General features: G+C 45.1%; 3 protein-coding genes across 3 annotated transcripts in view; 2 read left to right on the top strand and 1 right to left on the bottom strand.

Annotated features, from left to right (window-relative positions):
• Positions 1-7,195: 7,195 nt before the first annotated feature.
• LOC100465958 (histone H2A type 2-B) lies at positions 7,196-7,758 on the top strand. Its single transcript, XM_034643187.1, has one exon. It carries the CDS (start codon positions 7,329-7,331, stop codon positions 7,719-7,721), a length of 393 nt encoding a protein of 130 aa, XP_034499078.1. The 5' UTR covers positions 7,196-7,328; the 3' UTR covers positions 7,722-7,758.
• Positions 7,759-7,845: 87 nt separating this feature from the next.
• LOC100466373 (histone H2A type 2-C) lies at positions 7,846-8,325 on the bottom strand. The gene has a single exon (XM_002930223.4). The coding sequence runs from the start codon at positions 8,268-8,270 to the stop codon at positions 7,881-7,883; it is 390 nt and encodes a 129-aa protein (XP_002930269.1). The 5' UTR covers positions 8,271-8,325; the 3' UTR covers positions 7,846-7,880.
• A 234-nt stretch (positions 8,326-8,559) lies between these two features.
• Positions 8,560-27,244, top strand: part of LOC100466624 (histone H2B type 2-E) — an 18,947-nt gene continuing 262 nt past the window's right edge. The window contains exon 1 of the mRNA XM_034643200.1: positions 8,560-8,990. Within this exon, the coding sequence (XP_034499091.1) occupies positions 8,598-8,978 (381 nt within the window). The 5' untranslated portion in view covers positions 8,560-8,597 and the 3' untranslated portion in view covers positions 8,979-8,990. The remainder of the gene's footprint in view (positions 8,991-27,244) is intronic.

Genomic DNA, 27,244 nt, shown 5'->3' with positions numbered 1-27,244 from the left:
ATCGGGCTCCTTGCTCTGCAGGGAGCCTGCTTCCCCCTCTGCCTGCCACTCCCCCTGATTGGGCTCTCTCTTTCTGAAAAATAAATAAATAAGATCTTTAAAAAAATATATTTTATGTGTCAACTTGATTGGGCTCTAGGGCACCCAGATATTTGGTCAAACATTATTCTGGGGTTTTTTTGTAAGAGTGTTTTGGGATGACATTAACATTGAAATTGGCAAAGCGGATTGCCTTTCCTGAGGTGGGTGGGCCTTATCAATCAGTCAAAGGCTTGATTAGAACAAAAAGGCTGGTCCTTCTTGAGAAAGAGAGAGTTCTTTCCTGCCTGGGTGACTTTGACCTAAGACATTGGCTTTTTTCCTGCCTTTGGACTCAAACTGAAACACTGACTCTTCCGGGGTCCTCATCCACTGGCCCTCGGTCTGGAACAGCGGCATTGGTTCTCTTTGTTTGCAGCCCTTCATCAGCTTTCCCGGGTTTCCAGCTTGCTGACTCACCTGGAAATCTTGGGACTTGTCAGCCTCCGTAATCATGTGAGCCAATTCCTTATAATAAATCCTTCTCTTTCTCTCTCTCCTCATTTGGGTCTCTTTCTCAGGAGATCTCCTTTTTTTTTTAAGTGGGGGAGGGGCAGAGAGAGAGGGAGAGAGAATTTTAAGGAGGCTCCAGGCCCAGTGCAGAGCCTGTCGTGGGGCTGGATCTCACAACCCTGAGATCATGACTGGAGCTGAAATCAAGAGTTGGACACTTAACCAACTGAACCACCCAGGTGCCCCTCTCTGGAGAACTCTTATATTTACTAATGTGTATTCAGTTAAAAAAAAAAAAGACATTTTCTCACATAACCACAATACAATTGTCAAACTCGGGAAATTGACATTGATACAGTACTATTATCTTTTTTTTTTTTTTAAGATTTTATTTATTTGACAGCGAGAGACAGCGAGAGAGGGAACACAAGCAGGGGGAGTGGGAGAGGGAGAAGCAGGCTCCCCGCTGAGCAGGTAGTTCGATGCAGAACTCGATCCCAGGACCCTGGGATCATGACCTGAGCCGAAGGCAGACACTTAACGAATGAGCCACCCAGGCGCCCCAGTACAGTACTATTATCTAATATACAGATCTTATTCAAAATTTGTTAATTTTCCCACTAGTGTCTCTTTTGTATAAAATGAAAAAAAATATTCTGGTTCAGGATCCAATCTGGGATCATCTGTTGTATTCAGTTGTTATGTCTCTTTGGTCTCTGTTAAATCAGGAATAGTTCCTTAGTCTTTGTCTTTCATGACTTTGACATTACTGGAGAGTACAGACCAGTTATTTTGTAATGTCCTTCAATTTGGGTTTGTCTGGTATTCCTCTATGGTTCAGACTTAGGATACGCATTTTTGGCAGGAATACTGCAGAGGTGATAGAGTCCTTTTCAGCGAACCATACTAGTGGGCATATAACTTGATATGTCCCATTGCTGGTGATAATTCTGATCATTTATTAAAGTGGTATCTTTCAGGTTTCACCATTGTAAAATTATTCTTTTTCCATTTGTAATTGTGGGTGATACTTTGAATCTATGTATTATCCTGTTTCTCATTATGCTAATTTTAGCATCTGAGAAGTGTATTTGAAGCAGGGATTATTGACGATGGAATGAGATTATCTTGGATAGGTGGGTGGGGAAGTGGGTAAGGGTGGTAGAATCATGTCAGGAAAGAGTATATGATGAGAAAGAATCCGATTTTCTATTAAATCGTTCTGGCTAAGGTGTGAAGAATGCGTTAGAGGAACGGGAAGAGTAGAAAAGCCGTTGGCAGTAATCTGGTGAAAGATAATGTGAGTGAAGGCAGGAGATGGGCTAGAGAGAAGATCAGCATGCTGCTGAAGAGATTAATCTGCAGGACTTGTTTTTGGTCAGGGCTTTGCAGCTCACTAATCCAGTGACTGATGGGAAATGATGGGAGGCTGTGGTGGAAGAAGGCCTTGCTAGGGAGGTGGTTTAAACAGAGACTTGAATGACTAGGGGGAACTAACCATGTGGAAAGATCTGGGCAGAGGGGATGTATTCATTATGTTCTTTTCAAAAATTATTTTCATTATTATTATTATTTTTTTTCTTCGAGAGAGCACGAGAGTGGGGTGGAGGAGCACAGGGAGAGAATCTTAAGCAGGCTCCACGCCCAGCCCAAGCCTGACTTGGGGCTTGATCTCAGGACCCTGAGATATGACCTGAGCCAAAATCAAGGGTTGGACACTTCACCGACTGAACCACCCCCGCCCCTATATTCATTATATTCTAAATGTGTTATGTCAAGATCAGTGTTGGCATACCTGGGTGTTCAATTAAATGTATTGGGTGGATATGTGAACTAATGTATGAAGAGAGGGTTGATGACGTTATAATTTCTGTTGCAAAAACGAACAAAAGCTTTGTAAGTTGCAAACTCCGTAGGGAAGCTCAGTGTCTTTGTTTCTAATAAAAACATAGTCATAATGATCTCTACTATGTAGTGAAGGTTTGTCATGGCCAGATTGAGACTTTAGAGGCTTTAAACCAAGAGATTATGGTGGCCACCTCATGTGTAATTAAAAAAAAAAAAACAATAAACACTAATCTGTGACATGAGGATTGGGATGTCCAACAAAATATTCATTTTCCCTCCGCGATGATTACTTCAGTATTTGTTCTGGGAAAACTTAATTTGTGCTTACTGATGTATAATTTACACATAAGGAATTTACAAATCTTAAGTGTACAGTTTAACTCTACATGTGAATACACCCATATCAAGATACAGAAAATTTCCAGCAACTTGAAGGCTCCAGGGAAGTCAATACCACCCTGCCACAGGTAACCATTATTCTAACTTCTATCACCATAGATTAGTTTTGCCCATTTGTAAACTTCACATGAAGAGAATCACGTGGCATGAGTTCCTTTGTGTTTGCATTCTTTCACTCAACATCGTCTCAGATTCATCCATGTGCAAGGCAGCAATCTGCTCATTTTCACTGTTGTGCAGAATGGCAGGATACGAATATACTGCATTCTGGCACATGCTTTTTGTCGCGTGCAGACATTCATTTCTGTTTGCTGTATATCCAGGTGTGGAATTGTTAGGTCATCTGATACACCTAATGTTTATTTTTGAAAGGACAAATTGGTTCAAAGAATTTTGGGGATGCCCGTGTTATGTTGGTGCTAGGTACTGTTCTAAATGTTTTACATTTGAACTCTTTTAAAAATTTTTACAACAACCCCATGAAGTAGCTACTGTTATGACTTTTGCTTTACCAGTGAGGAAGCAAAGACCCCTAGCAGTTAGGCCCATGGTCACAGATCTGGTAAACAATGCAGACTCAGGCTGTAGGACCTGCACTCTTAACCATTAAGCTTTTCAGCCTCTTAATACAGCTTTGGGCCCTCTCAGGTTCCAGGCTCTGTATTAGGTTCTTTACATTTATTCTCATTTATTCTAACAACTCTATTATGGTTGGATGTATTATTTTTGTTTAATTGATGAGCTTTTAGTCTATCTTCCATCACTCTGGCTATTGCCGTCTACTGTTTATAGTTGGCATTTGGAGAGTGGTTGTTGAGTAAAGAGAAAGATATTTGAAAGGAAGACACTAATTCCCTAAGAATACTATGCCATTTATTCATGCTGAAAACATTTAATTACCCTATTAAGAGCCAGGTAGAAGGCCTTAAGGACTCAGATTCAAAAAGACATGGTCTCTCTCCCTTGAGGTGGTCACAGAAAGGAAGTGAGAGCAAAGTCAGAGCACAGCACAGAGTGGTAAGTCCTAGCACCAGGATCTGAACAGAGAGGTGGGTACACTGAAGCTGTGTGTGTGGGAAGGGAGCAGGTGATATCTGGGCCGAAACTGGAAGGATGAGGAGGATTCTGTCACGTTAAGAGGAGAATGAAGGATTCTAGCCGAAGGCCACTGTATGTACAATGGCAGATAACTGTGGATAGGCCTTGCTTGAACGGTGTACAGCTCAGTATGGAGGAGGCTGAGGGTCGTGGTGAGAGAGGGGGAGGGGGAGGGGAAGAGAGAGGATTATGGTTAGAATGGTGGAATGGGGCGAGAAGGCAAAATAAATGTTTGATTAACTAGATTATCTGGGAAGGAACTCAGTTGTCTTGGTTTAAAAATCCCAGTTGCGGGGTGTGTGGGTGCCTTCAGCTCGGGACATGATCTCAGGGTCCTAGGATTGAGCCCTGTCTTGGGCTCCCTGCTCACAGGGAACCTGCTTCTCCCTCTCCTCCCTGCTTGTGCTCTCTCTCACTCTCCTCAGATAAATTAACAAAATCTTAAAAAAAAAAAAAAAAGAAAATATTAAAAAAAAACCACCCCAGTTGCCTTTTTGTTAAAGGAAATAAGATCTAGCCTGTTTGTCTGTGATGGTGTACTACTTTTATAGATGGCCTGCTCTATTTCATGTTTTAATAGCTCTGGTAAGAACGCTGGGAAAAGAGCTCTGGGGAGCAATAGACAGTAATTGAGCCTAGTATAATTTGTAGGATATTGGCCTATCTAGACTTATCTAATAAGGTTTCATAGCTGGATGGAATCTAAAATATTAAATCTAATTTTCTCTCATTCTTTTCCTCTCTTTAATAGAAGAAGAAAGGGAGGCTGTGTAAGTTAAGTGGCTTCATGAATCCCAACACCCAGTGAGTGAAGCAGTGTGAATAATAGTGGTGAAGGAGCACAATTTTTGAGTCAGGCAGACCTGAGTTCTAATCATGTCTTAGTAGATGGCTGTGTCACCTTCAGCAAGGGCTTGAACTTCTCTGAGCCTCACCTTCCTTATCTGTGACACAAACAATTCCATCTATATCATAGGTAGCCCCTAGCACAGGGTTTATCACATGATAAGGTTCCATATAATCTCTTTGCCCTTCACCTTTCCTAATAGCACAGGGTCACTGTGATAGAAGCAAAAAAGAGATCAGAAGTAAAGAGAAGGGGAGTCAGCTGCCCCCCCTCAAGCAGGGCCTCTCAAGGTGCCAGAGTTGTAGTGGGGTCCCCACTCTCAGACCCTGTAGGTCTGAAAAGCTGACACTATCAGAGTGTACTGGCTTTTTGGGGAGAGACTCACACTAACAAAAGACACTAGAAATTTATGAATAGTCTAGAATGCAAATTCATTACCCTCTAGTGATGCATCTTCTCATAACTGACTCACCCCTTCTCAGTCTCATATTTTTATCTTGTAAGGATTTTTAATTTTTTTTTAAGATTTTATTTATTTTTTAAAAAGATTATTTATTTGACGGAGAGAGAGCACAAGCAGGGGAAGAGGCAAGCAGAGGGAGAAGGAGAAGCAGGCTCCCGCCAAGCAAGGATCCGGATGAGGGACTTAATCCCAGGACCCCAGGTCATGACCTGGGGCAATGGCAGATGTTCAACCAACTGAGCCACCCAGGGGCCCCTCATATTTTTATCTTGAAGTAGAATAATTGGTAAGTGGTTAACTGAGCCCAGAATCCGAGCTAAGAGAGTTAGACAGTCTTCAGAATTATTTCACCCAGGTTGTGAGAAAAGGATGATGTTCTCACAACCAAGGACTCCCTTCTATAATAGCCCAAACCTTTGTGTCTAGCACAATATAATATACATTCTTAGTGCTGGAGAAACAACATATTCCTACGGTAATTGCCCCGTTTAGACTCTATGTGGACCACATCTTTCTATTAATACATCCATCTTCTGCAATGATACAGCTGATAGGGTTAGAATCACCTTCGGGTACATTCTGCTGTTGAAAACATTCTCATAGCCTTTGATTGGACTTGGGTGTTTCACAAATCCATACCAGCATTCTTACCAGGGATAATCTCTACAGATAGCCGATTTTAACTTCCAGAGTTTAGATTTCCTCTATTTTCTAAGGTCAGCTACCTGTATTCCCATGCCTGGTAGGTAGCACATACTTGATAAAGGTCAGTTCAATAAAGGTGAGAATGAAAGAGAGAACATCAGAAATGGGCTCAAGGAATAGGATTTAAGTCTATTCTTTTCTCTATAGTATTCAACTTCCTGTCCTTAGGGGATACTCGGAAGAGGGTGCAAATGGTGTGAGGGGTGTAGAAAGCTCCAGGGTGGGAAGCTGAGGAGGAAGAACTCTCAGGAAAGATTTCTCTAGAAGGCAGTTGGAGGATGAAGGAAAACGTCTGCAGGGCTGTTGCTGAAGTCTAAGAGCAGAGAGGAGGCAGACAGGAGGGCGGAGAAAAGGCTGAAGAGACGTTAGGGAAGTTACCCGATATGCTGTTGAGATGCAGGTAAGTGTAGATTCTGGCTTAGGTTGTAATTCAGGGAAAGAGAGCGAACAGAGGCGACTGGGGGTCGTTTGGATTAGTTCGCGGTTGGATAGGTCGAATTCTTGGGACAAATGGGTTGAAGTACCCAGTATGCAGTTTGGTGTAAGGGTCTGAGCTTCCGGAACAAATCTGGATGTCTATAGTTGAAATCATGGAAGTGGGAAGACTCCTCGGTGAGAGTGAAGGATGGAGGGGGGTGTTGGGTAGGAGGCAGAGCCCAGACGGACACGGGAATGTAGGGACGGGTAGAGGAAAAGGAGCAGGAAGAGGAAAGTCGAAGGACGACATTTCGAAAGCTAAGGAAGCAAGATTCAAGGCGGTATCGGATGCCTCCTGGAGGTCAAGAGAAGGAAGACAAATCTAGTCCAGTCCTTGGTTACAGCGGATTCCGAAGAGCGTAGGCGGCTGGGGGTGGGGCCAAGCCACACCGAAGGCCACGACTGAATTGCAAAGCAGGGCCTTAGTAACATATTCTCTTGGAAGTCTGGCTGTGGAGAGACAGAAAAGGCGGGACTTGGGGGGTAACTGAAGGCTCAAGGGGCTAATCGGTTTCAGAATCCCTACCCTTGAGTGGGAGCAACTGTGCTTCTGCTGGAGGCCCTCTGCAGGCCTTTCGGGTCCTTAAGATTTCCCTTCTAGCTCTAAACTGGGAAAAAAGACCCCCCCACCCTTCTCTAGGCTGCAAAGAAAAAATGCCATTCAGTAAAAGGCAAAACAAAACAACATTTTGTCCGAAAGCCTTCTTTCTTTAAAAGCCCTGGCATGCAAATAAGGGGCTTTAATGTGGCTCCCAGCGATTGGTAGGCACTTACGAAATCCGTCATTTCCTCGTAGTGCAGGATGCAAACGAAGAGGCTGCTTTCTGCTTTCCTATTGGCCGTTCGATTGGGCTCCTTCCCTTCACCCCTCCCGGTAGCTCTTATAAATTACAGCAAATTGGTTATCCTTTTCACTTCCATCTCCTTGAATAAGAAGCTGTAACTGCATTTTTGGCCGTAATGTCAGGACGCGGAAAGCAGGGAGGCAAAGCTCGCGCCAAGGCCAAGTCGCGGTCGTCCCGCGCTGGCCTGCAGTTCCCGGTGGGCCGAGTGCACCGCCTGCTGCGCAAGGGCAACTACGCCGAGCGGGTGGGGGCCGGCGCGCCGGTGTACCTGGCCGCGGTGCTGGAGTACCTGACGGCGGAAATCCTGGAGCTGGCGGGGAACGCGGCCCGCGACAACAAGAAGACGCGCATCATCCCTCGCCATTTGCAGCTAGCCGTGAGAAATGACGAAGAGCTCAACAAGTTACTTGGGGGTGTCACCATTGCCCAGGGCGGCGTCTTGCCCAATATCCAGGCGGTCTTGTTGCCCAAGAAAACGGAGAGTCACAAGCCTGGCAAGAACAAGTAATTAGGAAGGTCGAGACCATCCCCACTAACCCCAAAGGCTCTTTTAAGAGCCACCAAAATGTCAATTGAGGGGCTGGTAACGAAATAGCGCATTAGCTCTTTTTTTTTGAAAACTTGGGTGGCTCTAAAAAGAGCCTTTGGTCTTTGGCTTGTCAGGGTTTTATTTACTTTTGGCTTTGTGGCTTTCAGTTTTCTTTGGTAAGAGAACGGCCTGGATGTTGGGCAGAACGCCGCCCTGGGCAATGGTGACTTTGCCCAACAGCTTGTTCAGCTCCTCGTCGTTGCGGATGGCCAGCTGGAGGTGGCGGGGGATGATGCGCGTCTTCTTGTTGTCGCGGGCCGCGTTCCCCGCCAGCTCCAGGATTTCCGCCGTCAGGTACTCCAGCACCGCCGCCATGTAGACCGGCGCGCCGGCCCCCACCCGCTCGGCGTAGTTGCCCTTGCGTAGCAGGCGGTGCACCCGGCCCACCGGGAACTGCAGGCCAGCGCGGGACGACCGCGACTTGGCCTTGGCGCGGGCCTTGCCTCCCTGCTTCCCACGCCCTGACATGATTGAAGGTGAGGTTAAAACACCTAAAGCTCAGAACCTCACGACAAAACAGGATTGAAAGCTCAGCGATTGAAAAGCCTTTATAAGCTTTGCTAGGGGTGGGGTCAGGAACGGGTTTTTCATTGGTCCTAAATTGGCTCCAGAACTGGCCAATGAGGCCAAGAGTAGGTGCTGTGACGTAGTTATTACTGATAACGCAAGGTCCCTACAAGGCCCAATGGAAACGAAGGGCTTTTGGAGCCCTAATTTGCATACGATGGTTATAAAAGGATCAGGCCCGCCCATTCTCGCACTTCTTTTCTTTGCTAACGCGTGTGGTGTTCTACGATGCCTGAGCCGGCAAAATCCGCTCCCGCGCCCAAGAAGGGCTCGAAAAAGGCTGTCACCAAAGCCCAGAAGAAGGACGGCAAGAAGCGCAAGCGCAGCCGCAAGGAGAGTTACTCCATCTACGTGTACAAGGTGCTCAAGCAGGTGCACCCTGACACCGGCATCTCGTCCAAGGCCATGGGCATCATGAACTCCTTCGTCAACGACATCTTCGAGCGCATCGCCGGCGAGGCCTCCCGCCTGGCGCATTACAACAAGCGCTCGACCATCACGTCCCGGGAGATCCAGACGGCCGTGCGCCTGCTGCTGCCCGGCGAGCTGGCCAAGCACGCCGTGTCCGAGGGCACCAAGGCGGTCACCAAGTACACCAGCTCCAAGTGAGTCCCTGCTGGGACACGGCGCTCGCATGAGTCGCCGGCCGCTTGACTCCAAAGGCTCTTTTCAGAGCCACCCACCTAATCACGAGAAAAGAGCTTTGTTCACTTACTTTCCCCTCACTTGCTCTCACAAAGTAAGTTACTTGTGAAAGGTCATGAAAGATAGCTTACGTAGCTTTTTAAGCCTTTCCAACTCGAGATTCTTGGCGCGTGACTGGCTTTGCTTTTTAAACTAGGGCGCGTCTTAACCCCTTAACTGTGCTTCTTAGTTTTCCTACACGTCCTTTCGAATTAGGATGTTGAAAATTCGCTTCTCCTCACCTTCCGTCCCCAGACTATTGTGTCCTGGTGACCGTTGGGTGTCTGTTTCATCGGTATTCTAAAACGAAAGGATTTCGGTCATCCTCACTTAAGGAAAGACCCCAGGACAACTAAGCCCGGGTCCCGGGAACACTGCGTCAGAGCCCTGAAGAATTCTGAGCGTTGGGCAGTTGCCTGGCTGCCCAGTCACCCCTTCTGCTGTGCGGTGCGGCCTCCTGTGGATACCAGAGCTCAGGGCGCCGAGGGTGGAGCCTTCGCTGCCGGGTCCCAGCCTTTCCCTGATTGGACGACACGCATATTCAAACTCACGCGCCCGCTTCGGAATTCCGAGATTCTGGCTTCCGCCGCTCACTTTGGGGCTTTGAAATCCCTATTCTTTCTCGGTTTGTGGATCGTTTTTGCATTTAATTCTCCCTTGGAACGCCCCGGTCTTGGGTCACTGCGAGGCGCTGGTCATTTAGGTCTGGGCTCAAAAAGTCACCTTTCACAGACCTTCCCAAGTCTCGCTCAGGAATTTGCGTCTCTTGTTCCTGCCTATCATCTGGTCTCATTGTTTTCTCTTCCTCCTAGCAGCTGTCAGAAATTGGTTCGTTTATCTTATTTATGGTCTTTCTCCTCAAGCCCTTAACAGAGACTTTGCTGGTCTGGTTTTCTGTTATAGTCAACGCCAGTCTGCCTGGCACATAGTGGACACTTAAATACTTACTGAATTAAAATTTGTCGAATTAATTTTCCCACGCCATCCCTTTCTTAAATCGCTTCCGTGGTTGGGTGCGTGCTGTTCATTTCCATTAGACACGTGTGAAAACATGAAAACGGAAATGTTTTTGGAGCTCTGGCCAAGTCAGTCTGGGGTCACTTGAGGGCAAGAGCTCTGAGGCCGCCCGGGTTAAGATTCCTTTTGCACACCAAAACGGAGGTGGCCGTGGTTGGTTTTCCCTTTATGCTTCTTGTTATAGTGTAACCTCTTTTGGATTTTCATTAAATTCAGAGCATTGGTCACTGGAAAGATCCTTTTCCCATCTCCTTTTCCGACACCCACCATCTTCATCCTGATCCTCTGTTCCCCAAGCAGATGAGCTTTTAATTTACACTCACCTTGTCACTTATCAAGAGGCCCTGAAAAGATAGACGCTGTGAGACAGGCAAGGTTAAATAACCTCTTTTACAAAGGAGGTTGAGAAAAGCAAAGGGATTGGTTCACTGCTCAAGCAGCTAACATTGTCCACCTTTGTATCCTCACACACGCAGACAATTGCATTTTAATTTTATTTTGTGTAATTACAGAATGTTCACTCTTTCTGTCCAAGCCTTGATTTTGCTGATGGTCTGATCAGTTATTCGACTCTGCTTTTGACTAAGGAGTCCTGGAATTGATCCTAAGGGTTTCATGAATCCAGATGGACTCCAGACATTATCATAAGCTGAATTAATCTTTTGTTTCCTACATGTGTGTTTTCAAATGTGTTAGATGCTGTTGTTATTAATAAAATTACCAATTAATTTAAAAGCTTGGCTGGATTCTTATTATCGGCAATATATTTTCTCATTAAACGAAGTTCACAGGTACAACCACCGCTGGGTCTGTGGAAAAGCTGGTTGCCTCTGATTTGGAGGATGAATATTTATAAGCCATTGGCCAAACTTACTTTATCCAGGAGGTGCACTGGGGCTGAAGTAGCTTGTTATGAGGACACAGTTAATGCCTAGTCGTTTAAAAAGACATGACCACAGGGACACCTGGGTGGCTCAGTCAGTTAAGCGTCTGCCTTCGGCTCTGGTCATGATCCCAGGGTCCTGTTCAGTGGGGAGACTGCTTCTCCCTCTCCCTCTGCTGCTCCCCCAGCTTGTGCTCTCTCTCTGACAAATAAATTTTTAAAAATCTTTAAAAAAATAATAAAAAGATAAAAAAATAAAAAGACATAATAAGCACTATAAAGAAGATGGAAGAAATAGGGGCGCCTGGGTGGCTCAGTCGGTGAAACGTCTGACTCTTGATTTCTGCTCAGGTCATGATGTCAGGGTTTGTGAGATCAAGCCCAGTATGCCCAACGCAGAGCCTGCTTAAGATTCTCTCTGTCTCCCTTTCCCTCTGCCCTTCTCACTGACCCCTAAAAAAAAAAAAAAAAAAAAAAAAAAAAAAAAAAAAAAAGCTCGATATTCAAAGCTCTCCAAAATCTGCCTCTTCCTCCTTTTGTAGCTCTGTTTCCTACTGCTGTCCTATAGGGTTACATAGGTTTTCTGCTCTCCTTTAAAGGGTCTGCTCACCTTCCAGTAAACCCATTTGCTCAGGTCTGGACTGGACTGCCCCTTCCTTCTGGCTTGGCCAGAGCTTTCTTTCAAGCCAAAGCCATATCTTCCAGCTCAGATGACACCTCTTCCTTAATTTCTCTACCATACCCACCTGTACTTTCTTTTTTTAACTTTATTATGTTATAATTGGCACACAATAAGCTGCATGTGTTTAAAGTAAAATTTGCTAAGTTTTGACATACATACCTGTATATCAATGAAAACATCACTACACTCAAAATAGTGAACATATCCATCACCCCACCCCAGAGTTTCCTAGTGCCCCTTCATAATTCTTCCCTCTGTTCCCTTTACCAATGTCCTCCTTTGCCCGCATCCCTGCCCTCAGGCAACCGCTGTTTTGCTTATGACATTAGAGATAGTTTGCATTTTCTAAAGCTTTATATAAATGGAATTGTACAGAGTGTGTCATTTGTGTCTGACTTCTTTCACTCAAATTCCTTTTTTTTCTTTTTTTTAAGAGATTTTATTGACCCCGGGATCATGACTTGAGCCCAAGGCAGATGCTTAACTGACTGAGCCACCCAGGTGCCCCCCGTTCAATCGTTGATGGATGGTTGGGTTCCTGTCCTCCCACTTTTTAATGTGCTCCAATTTTGTGTCATGATAGTTCCACAGATGAACATGATAAACTTTTTGTCCTCAATTGGGAAGGAACTCAGAAGGGGCGTGGGACCTGTACACAAACACCTCTTCTATTCAAGTGGGAGAAAGTGTTAGGGTTACACCTACCTTCTCCTAGGCTCACACCTCTCAAATCCATTCTGTCAGCTGCTAGAGTAACCTTCCAAGCACAAATCTGATCTCATCACCCAGCTGCTTATAAACCTCCCACGGCCTGCCTCACTGCCTCAGTTTGGCCTCCAAAGAAAAATAAATAAATAAAACAAAAAATGTAAAACCTTATCAACAACTCTTATACCATATTTGGCTTCGCAGTGTGGTCTGGGGAGCCCTGCTCCTTTGAGAGGGAGGCTAACATAGCTCACATTATGGCTAATCAGAAATTCTGGCACAGAGAGTAAGCCTGAGGGCCAGCTCTGTTTAGGTCTCAGTAAGTGACCCTAAACTGGGAGACTGTCCCTGTGCCTGGGGAGACTAGGTTTAATCACTCACATGGGTGATGAAAAGTCTGTATCTACTAAGTTTGTAAATGTTTTAAGTATCTATTGATATTATTAAGTTCTATAAGAAAGGATCTCTAGGACCATTCCTCTTCTCTGACTCCTGAGCATTGCTAGGTATGATATCATTACTTCATTTTTCATTCAATAATTTGTTCAGTATCTGTTAGATATCAGGCAATCTGCCGGGCAGTGAGGATACAAGGTTCAACAGAACAGAGTGGCTTCTGCCTTCCTGGACTTTTAGTGGCTAGGAGGGAAGTCAGATACTAAAGCAGTAACTATAATAAAGTGTGACAAGTGTTAGGGTGGGGTAAGTGCCGACACAGAGAGTGTAATGGGGGGAGGCCTAACTTGACATTGGTGTGGGTGAGGAAGGCCTCTGGGAGGAAGGGACTTTAGGATGAGACCTGAGGTGGATGGGAAGGGAGAGTGGTCCAGGCAGGGGTGGCACGGCAAAGGCCTGGAAGAGAGCAAAGGACAGTAGGCCCAGAGAGGTAGGAGGGCCTCCAAGAAGTCTAGCGCGGGCGGTGTTTAGAGGACACAGAGGAGAGTGCGGTAACAGGAGGTGACACGTAGGCAGAGCCGGACCTTGCCAGATTAGACCAGACAGATGGAAACAGACTTTAGAGAGCCCGATTAGCTTCTAGGCTAATGCGACTATGGAGACAGAAAGGAGCCGAATGTCATTGAAAAACAGAAAACTCAGTCTCAGAGCTACAGGCTCTATGCCCATTCAAGAACCTTCTGGGGCCGATGGCACTTTGATCCTCAAATGAGTATCCAGTCACTGCAATGGGGCTTCCCTTACGGCACTAATGGCTGCATCAGGCCTTCCAGGCTGATACCAGCCACCGCGGTGCTGGGAGGGGACCATGAGATTCCAAGGGGACCGTGAGATTCATAGTTGGTCAAATGTAAAGGTTTGCTAATGCCCAGTGCTGATTAGGGCTAAAGAAATGGGATAGTCTTATACACTACTAGTGGGAGAAGAACGTGGTGCAAATGTTTCAGTGGGTAACGTGACAATAATTAATAACTATCACAATTCCCTTTTCATATACAAATACAAAACAAAAGCGCCTAAACAAAATAAGATATTCATGCAGGGATGGTAGATCACAAATTTTTATAAAAAATGTATTTCTAATTCTTGATAATTGAGAAATTAAAACATATACACAGAAGGCAAGGTATCCGTTATCCAACTTTTTCAGTTATCAAACTTAAGAGTGTCCATCCTGTATCATTTTGAAGCAGATCCCAGAAACCATATTATTTCATCCATAAATATTTCTTTGTGTATCTCTGAACGATAAGGACCGCAATACCAAGTCACATCAAAAATAATTAACAATAGTTCCTTAATTCATCAGATACCCAGCTGGTGTTAAAATTAATCTACATGTCACAGCTTTAAAAAATACTTTGTTTGAATCTGAATCCAAATTAGTTCTATACATAATGGTTGGTTGACATGTCTTTCAACTCTAATATATGTTTGCCATTCATCTCTTTTTTTTCTTATAATTTCTTTGTTGAAGAGACTGCGTTGTTTTTCCTGTAGAGTTTTCCAGTTGGGATTTTGCTGATGGCGTGCCTGTGGAGGGCTTCCTCATGATCGCTGCCCCTCTACATTTCCCATAGAGAAACACGGAGTAAAGGGGTCCTTGATCAGATTCGGGTTCACTTTTTCACTCCCTGGCAAGACTGTTACATAAGTGGTGCTATTTTTTTTTTCTATCAGGAGACACACAATGTCTGATTGCTTCCCTTCATGTGATAACATCTGCTGATGCTTAATGCTTAGATCCTTTAATTCGCTAGGGGCTGCAAAATGATATTCTAGCACTCTTTATTAGCTAAAATGCTTCAATAAAGAGAAAGCAGTATTGTTTTTAATATTAAACACTTAGAAACTACTTAAATATCTATTAGCAGGTGATAAGAAAGTGATGGGGTCCCTTTTGATGTAAATTAAAAGGGGTGCATGTGTATTGGTATGTATGCGTGTGTACACGAATGAAATATTTTTCTGGAATTTCACATAATAACAAATAAGAGTGGCTACTGATAAGTGTATTTAACTTTTTTCTTTTTCTTTTCTTTTTTTTTTTTTTTTAAGATTTTTCTCATTTATTTGTAAGAGAGAGAGAACAAGCAGGGGGAGCAGCAGGCAGAGGGAGAGGCAGACTCCCTGCCAAGCAAGGAACCCCATGCGGGACTCGATCCCAGAACTCTAAGATCATGACCTGAGCAGAAGGCAGATGCTTAACCCACTGAACCACCCAGGCGTCAACCACCCAGGGTTCAAGATTGGCTACTGATAAAGAGAAGTTTGGTTAGGCCTGAAGGAGGCTTTTACTTTTTCTTTATGTCTTTCAATATCATTTGAATTTTTGATCAATGTATGCTTGAAATCATTGTCAGCAAAGGTTATTTGGGCAGTGGGGTTATTAGCCTTAAAGAAAAAAAAAAAAAGCCCCAGTGCTGTGAGAATATTTTTGGTAAAAATAATATGTTTCAAATACCTATCCTACTTCTTGGCACCTAGTGCACCCTCAGTTCATTTTAATTAATTCTGAAAAACAGTTTAAAAAATCTTCAACAAGATTTTCAACAAGATTTCTTCAACAAGAAAAATCTTCAACCAGAGCTCAACCCAGACAGCAGCAATGGACCCCAGACGCTCCTGGGGTTTACGTGCGGACTCCGGCGCAGGGACTGGGACTTCGTGAGTCCCGATCTGATGAAAAATACAATCACTTAAAAAATTGTGAACATTGGGGCTCCTGGGTGGCTCAGTCGGTTAAGCGTCTGCCTTCGGCTCAGGTCATGATCCCCAGGGTCCTGAGATCGAGTCCTGTATCAGGCTCCCTCCTCAGCAGGGAGCCTGCTTCTCTCTCTGCCCCTCCCCCTGCTTATGCACACTTGCTCTATCTCTCACTCTCTGTCGAATAAATAAATAAAATCTTAAAGAAAAAAAAAGCAATATGCCTTTTAAAAAAAATTGTGAACATCAACTTTAACAGAGTTATGCTCTGAAGTGATTTTCCTGACTAGTCAACTCCGCTGATGAGGTCCCGGCGAGAGATTTGGTCCTCAGCCAGCCCAGGAGAGCGTCAGGCTCCTCAGGGAGGACTGGGTCACAGAGGGGTGTGAAATTAGGAGGAGAGTGTGAAGAGCTGGCTCTGGACAGTTGTTGTGGGTTACTGGGCAAGTCAAGGGCAATATTTGGGGAAGGTTATTCTGACCTTCTTATCTTTGTTCTGCCTGAGACATGCACGTTAAATTGATGCTCCTGAATTTTACTCATGTTTTTCTAAAATTTGCAGATCACACATACTCTGAGATCTCTTACTGTATTTGCTGTATACACTTAGTAGAACCATTGCCCCCTTTTCTTATTTATTATTCCTTTGTTTTGTTCATTCTTTACTCCCTTGCAGACAATCGTTCTAGTTTTCCTCCTCTGTGTTCTTGCAAAAAGAGTATTGCTTTCTGGGCATTAAAAATAATTACCCTTGCATACTATATATTTCATTTATATGGCATTTTGAAATAACACAACTATGGAGATGAATAGATTGATGGTTTCCAGGCAATGCGGGGGAGATGGGAGGTGGCTGGAAAGATACTGGGAAGCTCTTTTGGGATGACTGAACAGGTCTGCGTCTTTATTGTGGTGGTGGTTATGCAAGTTTATACATGGACTAAAATTGCACAGAATTACATGCACACACGCACACGAATGCAGTTTAAAAGACTTGTGAGCAGTAATTAAGGCGTGTATATTAGTTAACAATAATGTACTAATGTCAATTTCCTGGTTTTGATGTTATATTACAGATACATAACATATCACCATTGGGAGAAGCTGAGTGAAGAGTACTCTTTGTACTATTTTGGCAAATCCTGTGAGTCTATTATTATTATTATTATTATTACAAAGCAAAAACTAAAAAGCTGCAGAACATGCTTTACTACTAACTAAACAGATGCCAAGCTAAACTAGAATGGCATATATATTTTTTCTACTGCTTACATATTCTTTCTTGGTTCCAGACGATGTTTTAAACACTACATGGATTAACTCAGTTTATCCTCCTAAGCATCATTATTTCCAGTGTACAGATGTGGAGATGGAATCCTAGAGAGGTTAAGTAACATGGTTCGGTCACATGGTCAGGAAGTGGCCACGCCAGGATTAAAGGCCAGAGTCTCCTTTCATTCATCATACTGTACTGCTAAGCCAAAGAAGCAAGATTCCGACGCAGCACTTACGGCACTCGCATTTCAAACAATATTAGAAATAAACAAACACGTAGGAATGCTGAAATAAATGATAGCAACTCTAAGAAAAAAAAACCCTATCTTAATCAAGCCACAACCACCACTTGGTCTAACAAGCCAAGTTTATTGACTAGTTTTCAAAGAGGGAGAACGCATATGGAAGAAACTGATGTGTCTCACCAAACAAAGGAAAAAATAGAGTTAATATAGGTTGTGGGGAAGCCTGGAGTGTAGAGCTCCGATGGGCTTAAAGCATAGCAGGGCTGTGTGAAAGGACGGACATCAAGATTAGGCTTTGAAGTGTGTCCAGGATCCTGTTTCCTTGGAAACCACAAAGTTAAGAGAAAGGTGGAATGTTGTGTTTAGAAACCTCTTACTGTAGATTTGTACCTGGGTTGAAGATCAAGGCTCATTCTCTGTGTCAAAGTGATTTGGGTCCTCTCAGTAGGAGGGGGATGTTTCATTCTTGCTGGTATGCTTTCAAACAGCGAAAGTTCTGGTCGTCTATGATTTTCAGAACAGGTTTCTCAGTGAACAAGAGAAGCAGTGGCCACTCAAAGAAGGGATTGTGACTCGACAGCTGCAGCATGTCCTTGGGAGAGATGTTTCCTGCTAATTCTTCGGCTAGCTAGATCTCTGTTTTCCCAGCCTGGTGAATAGCAGAACATGGTTTTACTTTCTCGGTTCTAGTTAATTTCTACTTTCTGAGAAAGTACATAAGTGGGATCATATTTATATCTTATTCTATGTTTTACTTTCTCCCTTTTCTTTTTTTTTTTTTTAAAGATTTTATTTATTTATTTGACAGAGATAGAAAAAGCCAGCGAGAGAGGGAACACAAGCAGGGGGAGTGGGAGAGGAAGAAGCAGGCTCATGGCGGAGGAGCCTGACGTGGCTCAATCCCAGAACGCCGGGATCACGCCCTGAGCCGAAGGCAGACGCTTAACCGCTGTGCCACCCAGGCGCCCCTACTTTCTCCCTTTTCTAACCTTATTTTAAAAATTGGCCTTTCCTGCTCAACTCCCACAAAGCTCAACCCGCATCTCTGCTGTGTTGTGATGTGAACATTCAACGTTGTTGAATGTGCTGCATTAAACTTCACCATGAGCCAACATCGCACTTCAGCTCCTCACTCTGAGTGACAAACACCCAGGTTTGCTCCATTTCCCCATCACAAAAAATGCTGCAAGGAACATTGCTGTACATTTCCCTTATGGATCTATGTAAGAATATCTTTTGGATAAAAATCCAGAAACACAACTCTGGTTATTGGGATCTGATTATTCTTTTTTTAAAAAAATATTTTATTTATTTATTTTAGAGAGAGAGGGTGAGTGAGTGAGAGGGGGAAGGGCAGAGAGAGATGGAGAGAATCCCGAGCAGACTCCCCACTGAGCATAGAGATTGCAGGGCTCAATCTCACCACCTTGAGATCATGACCTGAGCTGAAATCAAGAGTCCGATGCTCAACCAACTGAGCCACCCAGAAGCCCCGGATCTGTTTAGTCTTAACTGGGTGAAGGCTCCCCTGCAGAATAGTCGTCCCAGACTTCCAGTACCATGGCATCAGCACGCCTCTGAGCCCACTTCCAGGCCAGCCCTTGGGTCATCCAACTTTCTGAGTTTTTCCACTCCCTCTGGTGTTAAGTGATACCTCATTGTTTTCATTTTTGTTTCTTTGATTGTAAATGAGTTCAAGCATGTTTACATGAGTTTGATAGCTTTTGTGTTTGTTCTCCTGTATATTGCCTATTCGTATCCTTTGCTCCAACGTTGTTCATAGAATAAAACCTAGCTCCTCCCTAGTTTGTCATTGAGTCACTGGTACTAAAAGCTCACTTTTTTTTTGTTTTTAATCAATTTCCACACCCAACATGGGGCTCAATCAAACTCACAACCCCGAAATCAAGAGTCACATGCTTAGGGGCTCCTGGGTGGTTCAGTCAGTTAAGCAGCCAACTCTTGATTTCGGCTCAGGTCAGGATCTCAGGGCTCTGGGATGGAGCCCTGCGCTCGGCGGGGAGCCTGCATCAAGATTCTGTTTCTCTCTCTGTCCCTCCTCCTGCTTTCTCTCTCAGAATCTCTCTCCAATAAATAATTAAATCTTAAAAAAAAAAAAAAGATCTTGTCGCATTCTTCGCTGACTGAGCCAGCCAGGTGCCCCTAAAGCCTCCCTTCTCATCACTGTCCTTTGCCCTTGCTACATGGGGCCCCACAACAGTTCTTCTGTCTTTGTTTTTACCATCTCTTCTGCCTGGGTTACACCACCTTCTCCTTGCCCGCAACCTAAATGTGTCTCAAATCCTAAATATTCTTTAGAACCCAGCTCAAACTATCACCAACCTTATTTGCTCAGCTGGAATGAACCTTTCCCTCTCAGCTCCCACACAGCTCAACCTGCATTTCCCTTTGTCATCCACCGTAATTGCCTTCTGCTCTAGCTACTGAGGTGGGTATCACCGCCCTACAAAGACAGGCATAGGCCATGTGCAAGCACAGAGAGATTCAGGGGGCATATTTGGAGAAATACTAAGACTTTAAAATTAAGTAAGATGATTTTTACTTTAGTCTGTAGTGTCCTCTAGCCAGCGTTTTCCTAACTATACGTCGTAACCCGTTAGTGGGTTATGAAAGTTATTTCCTTGATAGAGATCACCTTTTTACTTTTCCTTTTTTAAGAAGCATAAAATAGAGTATATCACAAATAGAATCATTTTGTGAAACTTGTTGCAATTTATACTCCTATGTGAATGTGACTGGAAGGCAATGGAAAATGTATTTCTTACTGTGGGTTGAGGTCAAGAGAGGTCTAGTCTACGATAAGAAGGGTCGTAGAACATATCCCCCCAATATAGCTACTCTGGCATATTGACTATTTTGAGCCGTAGGCATTTGAAAAACTGAAAGGACAGACTTTCTCTGACACACACACTTTCTCTGACCCCCCACACCTGCCTAAAGGCAGATCCTCCAAAAGGAACCCAGTTGTCATAAATCTCTTCCCTGGGAATTTCATCAAGCAGGGAAGATTGCCCCTTATCACAGGAGAAGTGGACCCCGCAGCCAGACAAACTGTCAGAATCTATCATACCTCCCATGTACTCGTCTAAGGGCCTGTTCATCTTTCCTAAAAGGCGTTTACTCTCCACTAAGAGGCCTCCAGGCCTCCTCCCGTTTAACTATTAAGATGGTATTTATGTTTGAATTCCAGGCCACCTTGGGGAATTACTTATTTTTTCCTGGGTATCTCCCATGTATCCATGAAGTATGCATGTTAATAAACTTCTGTTTGATTTTCTCTTGTCAATCTGTCTTTTATTATGGGAGTCTCAACGAAGAATGCAGAAGGGTAGAGGAAAAATTATTTTCTCTTTCCTACAGTACAAATATTGATATTATTTGTATCTGTGTGTAGCACTTTCTAGTGTGTAGCACTAAGACAAAAGAAAAGTAAAACACAAAACCGAGGCTCGAATTCCATCCTGGTCACTTTTTAGCTGGATGACCCATATTCCCAGGGGTCTCATCTTCACTGGAAATTTCCCTAACTGTAAAACAGGAATGAAACACCCTACTTCCTTCCCAGGGTTCTTGTGGAATCAAATGAGAGGACATAAGGGAAAGGCTTCTGTAAGTCATGAGACATTCAGGAGCCCAAGTTTTCTTACTTTCTGGGTCACAGTCTAGAAGAATCTCTAGACATCTCATCTAGACATCTCTAGATATAATGTACCAGTTGTCTCCTGTGTGTTAGTCTTTCTACACCCTGATTGTGAGTTTCCCAAGGTAAAGATTGAGGACTCGTATCAGTTAGTGTTTATCATAACGAAATGACTAATAATTATTAATGTATTTCCATGTTGAGATTCTGCCCTGAGTACTTTGCATGGACTGCATTTATCTCATTGTGTCCCCATGGTAATCCTATGAGGCGTGCACATTTGCTGTCACTATTTTACGGATATTCAAACTGTAACACCGAGCCTTTATTCTAGCTCCATGTCTCTTCTTTTCCAGTTTTTCCCAGGCAAGTGAATCTGGGGAACAGTTGCCTAGTTGCCCAGAGAGTTCAGGCCTTCTCCTGGTTACCACAGGCATCTAGCCAAGGGCCACAGACCTCTCTGTGTACTGCCCTGAAGCCTGGAGTCCCTCAGTGGAGACACAAACTCCCCTCTGGCCCCCCAGTGTCGGACACGGGGAGTGCTAGTAAAAATGCAAGCCATTCCTCATGGTTTGTACTCAGGCACAACCAACAGACAGAAGGGCTTTTTGGAGATGGAAAGTGCAGGGGCACCTAGAGAGGGAAAATCACGGGAAGTCTGGGCCTCCTTCCAGAAGGCCCTCCTGAGAGGCTTTGAGCTCAGCATCCGCAGGGGGTTGACTAGTGTCCTCCCAGAAGTCATGTCCAGCTGGAAGCTCAGAATATGACCTTATTTAGAAATAGGGTCTTTGCAGATATAATTAAGGATCTTCAGATGAAATCCTGCTGGTTGTAGGGTGACGAGAGAAAAGAGTGGGAAAGCTGGACACAGAGACACAGGGAAGAAGGCCATATGAAGACACAGGCAGAAATTGGAGTTTTACTGCTGGAAGCCAAGGATAGCCCAGAGCCACTAGAAGCTGAAAGAGGCAAGGAAGGATTCTCCCCTAGAAGCTTTGGAAAGAGCATGTCCCCACTGGTGCTTCGGTTTCAGAACTGCGAGAGAATAAATTTCGATTGTCTTCAGGTACCAAGTTTGTAGTAATGTGTTATGGCAGCCCCAGGACACTAACAGGATTCTGGCAGCAGTCTGGGTGAGAGCTGTCCCCAGAACAAGAAGAGCTTGCCGCTGCTGCCAGCCCACAGTGAAGCCAGTTGGGGTCTTCCTGCCCTGGAGTGGCCTCAAGGAGCCCCATAGAGGTCCAGGGCTGGGGGAGGTCAACCACCATCGAAGGGTGCTCAATGCCACTCGTGAAGACGGGAATGCCCTGAGGAACTCGGGCTGAGCAGGTCAGGGAGGCTGGGTAGGCCCGTGAAGGAGCAGTCTGCTCACCGTGGAGCACCATTTCCCATTCCCGATCCCTTCTTTTCTCCTCTGCCATCTTCCTTCCCTCCCACACCTTTCTCCAAGTACACTTCCTACTCTGCTCCTCGTCACACTTAACTCTCCCTCCCCCCAAATTAAAAGAACCTGGTGTCTTTCACAAATGAAAGGATGGTGTATTTCCTAATCCTGCTTTAACAAATTACCCCAAATTTAGAGGATTAAAATAACACACATTTATCTCTTACAGTTCTCAAGGTCAGGAGCCTGAAGTGAGTGTTAAGGGGCTACATTCAGTGTCAGATGGACTGATTCCTTCTGGAAGCTTCCTGTCTCTTCCAGCTTCTAGAGGCCGCTGGCATTTCTGGGCTCCTGGCCTCAGCACTCCAATCTCTGCTTCTGTCATTACATCATCTTCCCCCCATGAGGCCTCTTGCCTCTCTCTCATAAGGTCTGTTATGATGATATTTAGGGCCCACCCAGATAATCCAGGATAGTCTCCCTGCCTCCAGGTCCTGAATTTAATCACATCTGTAAAGTCCCTTTGCCATTTAAGGTCACAGATTCTCAGGTTGCAGGGATCAGGATGTGGACATCTTGGTGGGGGACTATTCAGTCTACCCACAAGTATGTACCCCTCCCTAAAGCATCTCCCTTGAAGCACTGATGCCATCGAGGGGACTGGTGGTGAACGCTGCCTTCAGCTAAGGTCACCAGAAACTGGCTAATGGTGGGCTTTAGCCATTCGTGGACAAGGGTTACAGCCCGGAAGCTACCTTCTACCTTCTTCTGGGGCCAGCCTGCAGGAAGTTCCTCCCAAGGTGCGGCTAGACCTGCTTCTGACCTGCATATTCCTGGGAGTTCCCTGAGAGGTGTGTTGGGGGGGGGGGGTTAGATACCGGGTGCTGTGTCCTTTTGAGTAATGATTCAGAGGCTAAGGTCTTTAGGTCCCTCATCAGGCATTTCCTGACTATCTGGGCAGTCAGGATGCTGACTTACAGAGATGAATAGGACAAAATGGCCATCCTGAAGGCACTCAGAGTCTGACGGGGAACTGGAAGGGTAAATTAATCCTGGGGGAGCTGCTAACACCAGAGGAGAGTATATGCTTGTTAGAACCTGGGAAGGTGCAGCTGGTCTGAGAAGGAGGAACAGGAGTGGTGGTGGGGGGCACATGACGAAAGCTTCACAGGGCTGAATTTTACAGACTAAACAACAGGTCCACAAAGGAGGGGGAACATATCTGGACAGAAGAAAGGGTTATGCCAAGTCATGGGAGGAGTTGCGAATTGCAGACATTGGGTCAGGCAAGAACAAACAAGCGCAGATAGGGAAATGGCTGATGAACACCTAATGAAAAGCCAGGGAAGGTTTGCAATTTAGGAACTGTAAGGGTATTTACCTTTATAATTTTGTTTAGCTTCTCTGAATAGCTAATAATAGTATTAAGTTTTTTTCTATTGTTTATTTTGGATCAGCCTTGTGCTGGTCGCTTTATGGGAATTGTTTTCTTAAATGTCTCCAGATACCACCACCAGGCAGGTACCGTTATCCCCATTTTACAGATGAGGAACTGAGGCCTGGTGAGATGAAGCATCTTGCCACAGTGTCATAGGTAGTAAGAGGCAGAGCCAGGACTCAAACTCAAGCTGCGGCCTTGCACATAGCCTCTGCTTCTCTGTACTGATCACGACACTGGGCATGCGTTTCATGCTGAGGATAACAGGGTGGAGGAGATGGAAAGAGTGTAAAGCTCAGCTCTGGCACAGGGTGGAAATTTTTTTCCCCTGGACAGTGGTGGAGATGGGTGGCCTGTGGGTAAGCAGGTAGAAAAGAGGCAGTTGAAGCAGCGAGGCCCTCAATCCTGTACATCGCGAACTCCCTGTTGTTTCCCCTCTCAGCTTCCAGCATGTGCTCTTCACTTGGTGTTTTGTACTTCAGAATGCGAACTTTGGAGTCCCAGCACATTGGCCGGAACCCCTAGCCATGGCCCTCCCTAGCTGGGGAAGCTTAGGCAAAAGCACTGTAAGTTTCCTAGTCTGTAAAATGGTGATAAAACACCCACCTGCCTTGCAGGGTTGTCATGGTGGTTAAAACAGATGAAGTAAAAGGCTTAGTTGGAAGTGATGAACACAGGTGGTTGTCGTCATTTCTGAATGGCGTGCATAACATGGCCCTGTTGCTACCACCTTTGCCTCCTTGCGACAAATGCTGTCCTGGTGCTCATCGGTCTCCAGCTATCCTGCTGTCTCTCGGCGTTCCCTTCCTCTCCTAGCCCCATCACTGCTCCGGCTGCCTCAGTCCTCTTCTCTTCTCCCAGACCCCTGGCTAGATCTCATCAAATTCCCCGCCTTCTGTTAGCCTTTATTCCCTTATCCTTCTGCTAAGGGCTTCCCCCAAAGTATCTCCAGCTGAGCCCCTTCACCGAATAGATTAATATTCTTTACTTCGGTGAATGTGTCCCTCTAAATGGTTAATGGGATTCTCAACATCAATATCAGAACGGCCTTTAAGTATCTTCTTGGTTCCAAAAGCAGTTTGTTCTCCCTGAATTCTTCACCTTAGTGAAATTTTCCATCATCTCCTAGTTCCTCAGGTCAAGGAGAAGCTCCTTCCTCTCTCCCATTTTCCAAATGCCTATATCACCAAATCTTACCAAGTTTACCCTTCTACAATTTCCTCCAATCCATCACTTCATCTCTGTCTTCTCCTAGTCACTGCCATAGCCAAGGCCACCATTAGCTCTGATTAAAGGACCCAAAGTCCAGTTAACCATACCAGTTCCGGGGCACCTGGGTGATGCAGTTGGTTAAACATCCGACTCTTGGTTTCAGCTCAGGTCATGATCTCAGGGTTGTGAGACTGAGCCCTGTGTCGGACTCTGCACTCAGCACGGAGTCTGCCGGAGTTTCTCCCTCTGCCTCTCTGTCCCATGTGAGCACACACCCATGCGCGCTCTCTCTCTAAAATAAATAAATTTTAAAAACAAAAACGAAAAAACCCAATACCAGCTCCATGGCAGACTTTTCCAGGAACCAGGTTGGACATGATGAGACTTTTGTTTGTTTGTTTTCCTTCTAATTTTATGATGAGACTTTTGAAGAGAATATGAATTGCTTTTTCCCTTTCTTTTCTTTATGACTAGTCTGAAAGTGGGAAATTATTTATGTACCTAAAACAATTAGATTTTGATACTGACATAAAAAAATTTGGGTACTATTTCACCCCAGATTCTCAAACCAACAAAGACATTCCAAAAGTTTCCTATTAGGCCTAGGAAGTTTGGATTTCACAGAATAGTGGCAGGAATGTCAACTCTGTCTTACTACCAAACAGACGTCAAAGTTGTCACTAAAATGCCTTTGGTAGTTTGGGAAGCCACTGGAGAATTCCTTGTAGTCCTCCCCAAACATGCTCACAGTGAGAATCCGATTCTGTTGCCCTAACCCTGCGGGGCAAATCTCCAAGATGGCTGCTGACGGATAAGGCAGCAGTGTCCTGCCAAGACCTGACCATCTGCTGGGTGAGAAAGATAGGGTTAATAGGCCCCACTTCCTCAGAAAGTGAGCTTGCATACACCTGTTTGCACTGCCTATGGTTTGCTGGCCCTATGTGAGGGCAGCGGGCTCAGTGAGGCTGAGGAGAGAACCCTTGCATTGTCAAGACCCAGACCTGCCGTTGTGTCTCACCTTTCACAGGAAACCAGTTAAGACCAACCAGGGAGGGCCTCCACTGTCCAATACCAGTGAGGGACCAGGTCCTAAGTCCCCAGTGCTCTTCATCTTCTGCTTTCATTCACTGTTTTCCTTCCACACCCTGTAATCTTTGAGTTTAGTGAGTGAGCATGTCACTGTTGTGGTGGGAGGAAGAGAAGTGGGTAGAAATGTGAGGAGAGGGTTGAAGGCAGATCCTAGCCATTCCCACTAAGCTAGTTACCCCTAGCTTAGCCATGGCAGATGCACGCAGGCTGTCCTCCAATCTCAAGGCCACGGGCGGGTCTTGGATATCTTTGGTATTTTAGGTTGTTGGTGTCTTGCTTTTGAATCTGACTTAGTATCAGTTCAAGGCATATGATCCTGGGAAGGAAGGGCCCTGACTCGGAAATCCGCACGCTCAGGCATCTGCTCAGACACTAATGACTCTGACACTCTGGGAAGTAATTCTTCCTCTGAGAACTTCAGGCTACACCTTTGAAAACAGATTTCAATGGATGAGATGCTGGGTGCAAAGCTGTCATCCCTGCACAGCTCTAAGTCACTGCTGCTTCTGCTTATAAAGAAGTCACAGAGGAGCAGGGAACAAGGCCCTGGGTAGAGACCATGGAGCCTGTATTGATCTCCTAGGGCTGCCCTAACAAAATACCACAGACTGGGCGGCTCAAGCAACAGAAATTTATTTACTCACAGTCCTAGAGGCTGGAGGTCTAAGATCTCTCTGTCATCAGGTTTGGTTTCTTCTGAGTCTTCTCCTCAGCTTGCAATGGCTGCCGTCTCACCACGGCCTCTTACGGTTGTCCCTCTGTGTTGGCTGTGTCCTGATCTCTTCTTCTTTTGTTTTCTTAAAGATTTATTTATCTATTTGAGAGAGAGCACACACACTTGGGAGAGCAGGGGAGGGGCAGAGGGAGAAGAAAAGAATCTCAAACAGACTCCCTGCTGAGTGCAGAGCTGCCTGGCAGCCCTGAGATCATGACCTGAGTCAAAACCAAGTCTGACGCCTGATTGAGACACCCAGGTGCCCCCTGATCTCCTCTTCTTATAAAAAAGACACTACTCATATTGGATTAGGGCACATCCTAATGACATTTTACTTACTTGTTTATATAAATATTTTATTTATTTACTTGACAGAAAGAGAAGTACAAGCAGGGGGAGTAGGACAGGGAGAAGAAGGCTCTCTGCTCAGCAGGGAGACCGATGTGGGACTCTATCCCAGGACCCTGGGATCATGACCTGAGCCGAAGCCGACCCTTAACCGACTGAGCCACCCAGGCGCCCTTCTAACGACATTTTAACTTAAATGCCTCTTTGAAAGCCCTATATGGGCTTTAAATAGTCACATTCTGAGGTACTAGGAGTTAGAGCTTCAACATAGGAATTTGGGGGAGGGGCAGGGGACACACAATTCAGTTCATAACAGGGCCTACTCTGAAAATCTCTGTGAGTCCGGGGCTGCAAACTGGGGAATTCCCCCCC

The sequence above is a fragment of the Ailuropoda melanoleuca genome, chromosome 2, assembly GCF_002007445.2.
Source record: "Ailuropoda melanoleuca isolate Jingjing chromosome 2, ASM200744v2, whole genome shotgun sequence".
In the NCBI taxonomy this organism is placed as follows: domain Eukaryota; kingdom Metazoa; phylum Chordata; class Mammalia; order Carnivora; family Ursidae; genus Ailuropoda; species Ailuropoda melanoleuca.
Note: the sequence above shows the minus strand (reverse complement) of the source record. Positions and strands in the feature narration are given on the sequence as shown.